A 2,046-nucleotide genomic window follows, 5' to 3' on the forward strand; every position below is an offset into this window, starting at 1 on the left:
ATAATAAAAATGTAGTCCCACTAAGGTTACAAAAATAAAAACATAATTTGACATAGAATAAATAGTAAGAATGGTCATAATTTCACATTATTATAATAATAATTCGATGATCATCGTGTATGTCGATCTTTAAGAAGATTATCATAACGACAATAATAAAAATGTAGTCCCAAGAAACTTACAAAAATAAAACTTAATTTGACATAAAATAAATACTAAGAATGATCCTAAAATATGTCGGCGGTGAAAAAAGGTCAGTGAAAAAAACTCTAAGATATATATATATATATATATATATATATATTATCAATTTCTATAAACATATATATATTATCAATTTCTAAATGTTTTATATTTCTCTCTCAACTGCACATTAATATCTAAGTTCAGCTCGCGTTACTTTGTATTTCTACCCTTTGACTTCGGACACACAGGATCTGAGTTGGTTTAAGTGGAACGATCAATGGAAAACGATATGGTCAACACAGTGGCACTGGAAACATCTGAGGGAGAAATTTTTCGGGTGGGCAGAGAAATTGCAATGGAGTCGAAGGTGATAAAGAATATGGCAGAATTCATCGATATATCTCATGCAACTGTGCCTGTTTATGTATCCACTCCAATATTGGAAAAGGTGATCCAATACTATGACTATCATTTACGCAACTCAACTCAAACCTCACGTGAAATTAAAGAGTGGGATGAGAATTTTTTCAGCGTGGACATATCAACACTGCGGGATATAATAAAGGTAATGCTATCATAAAAATAATGTGGAGTATTATCTTTTTAAAAGTCAATAAGTAATGTAATTGAATGCTGGTTGATATGTTTTATATTATGTTATTGCAGGCAGCAGATTTTCTTGCTATGCAGAGTCTTTTGGATTTGTCAAGTGAGAAACTGGAAAGAGAAATCCTTGCAAGGCCCGAGATCGAGAGTGATGAAATTTTTATATAAAAATAATTAAATTAAAGAAAATCTGTATATTTTTTTGCATTAGTTTTTAAGTCTAATATTTTGGAGTTTCTGGTGGATTTCTGGCGAAAATTTTTATGGCCAAATCTTGATTTGTGTTGTTTAAACTCTTTTTTTTACTGCATATATGGATTCAACACTCTCAAAAATCTTTAAGGCACTTCTATTGGGAAGAGCCCAATTGTCAAACTTGTGATTTTAATGAAGCTGAAAATTTTCCAAAAAGTCGCACATAAAACTACTCTTTATTTTTATATCATTCCTTTTATATTATATTCCAAGTGAATTTTAAAACATGATTGATATTATTTTATAAAACTGCGAATTATATTATTATATAATTATGATTGTTTTATCTTATAAAATTATTTATATTTATTAGTTTCTTTTCATCTATAAATTAAATTTAGATAAATATCAAAATTTTCAATAATGTTGTTATTTATAATAACTTAAGACAATAAATATCAAAATGTTAATTTAAGTTATTCACAAATTTTAGGAAATGATTTATTTTATTTGATTAATTTACTATTTCTTACTTGTTTCGAAAATTATGTATAAATTATTCATTATTTTGGAATTGTTTTCTTTTCTTTCTTTCTTTTCTCCCACACATAACTCATTTTATGTATTTCTATATTTACGAAACATTTAATTTATATGATCGTCTAGTGATGTAAACTTAAGGTTGTAATAAAATTCAAAACTCTTTTTTTAATTTCCATTAAGGCAATTTGTTTTCTTCTTCATTGACTCTAGCATGGCTCTAGCATGAGCATAATGGTTCTTTGCATGAAGTTTTGTGGCGGTTGCTGCTCTTTGCAATTGTATTCAAAGTTTAAGCAAAGCTATTTTTGAAAACTGTGATGGGTGATTATAAACTGTGTATTTAGTGAATCCGACTTCTTCAACAGTTTTGCCTAAGGTTGAATTTATACTAGTAGCCTTATCGTCATTTAAATAGGGCTATGGGAAGACTATATTTAATGAAGCAATTAGACATATAAAGCCTTTCAAAATGATTTTAACCATCATTCGTTCGATATTTTTGTGGAAATGCAGAAG

General features: G+C 28.0%; 1 protein-coding gene across 1 annotated transcript; it reads left to right on the top strand.

Moving 5' to 3' along the window:
- The first annotated feature begins 463 nt into the window (after nt 1-463).
- LOC149171425 (E3 ubiquitin ligase complex SCF subunit scon-3-like) lies at nt 464-960 on the top strand. The gene is made up of 2 exons (XM_089425969.1): nt 464-751; nt 853-960. Exons 1-2 carry the CDS (start codon nt 464-466, stop codon nt 958-960), a joined length of 396 nt encoding a protein of 131 aa, XP_089282095.1.
- The last annotated feature ends 1,086 nt before the right edge of the window (nt 961-2,046 follow it).

This window comes from Pinus tabuliformis, chromosome 4_2, assembly GCF_031772625.1.
Source record: "Pinus tabuliformis cultivar Carrire ecotype Pingquan chromosome 4_2, CPIR1, whole genome shotgun sequence".
Lineage (NCBI taxonomy): Eukaryota > Viridiplantae > Streptophyta > Pinopsida > Pinales > Pinaceae > Pinus > Pinus tabuliformis.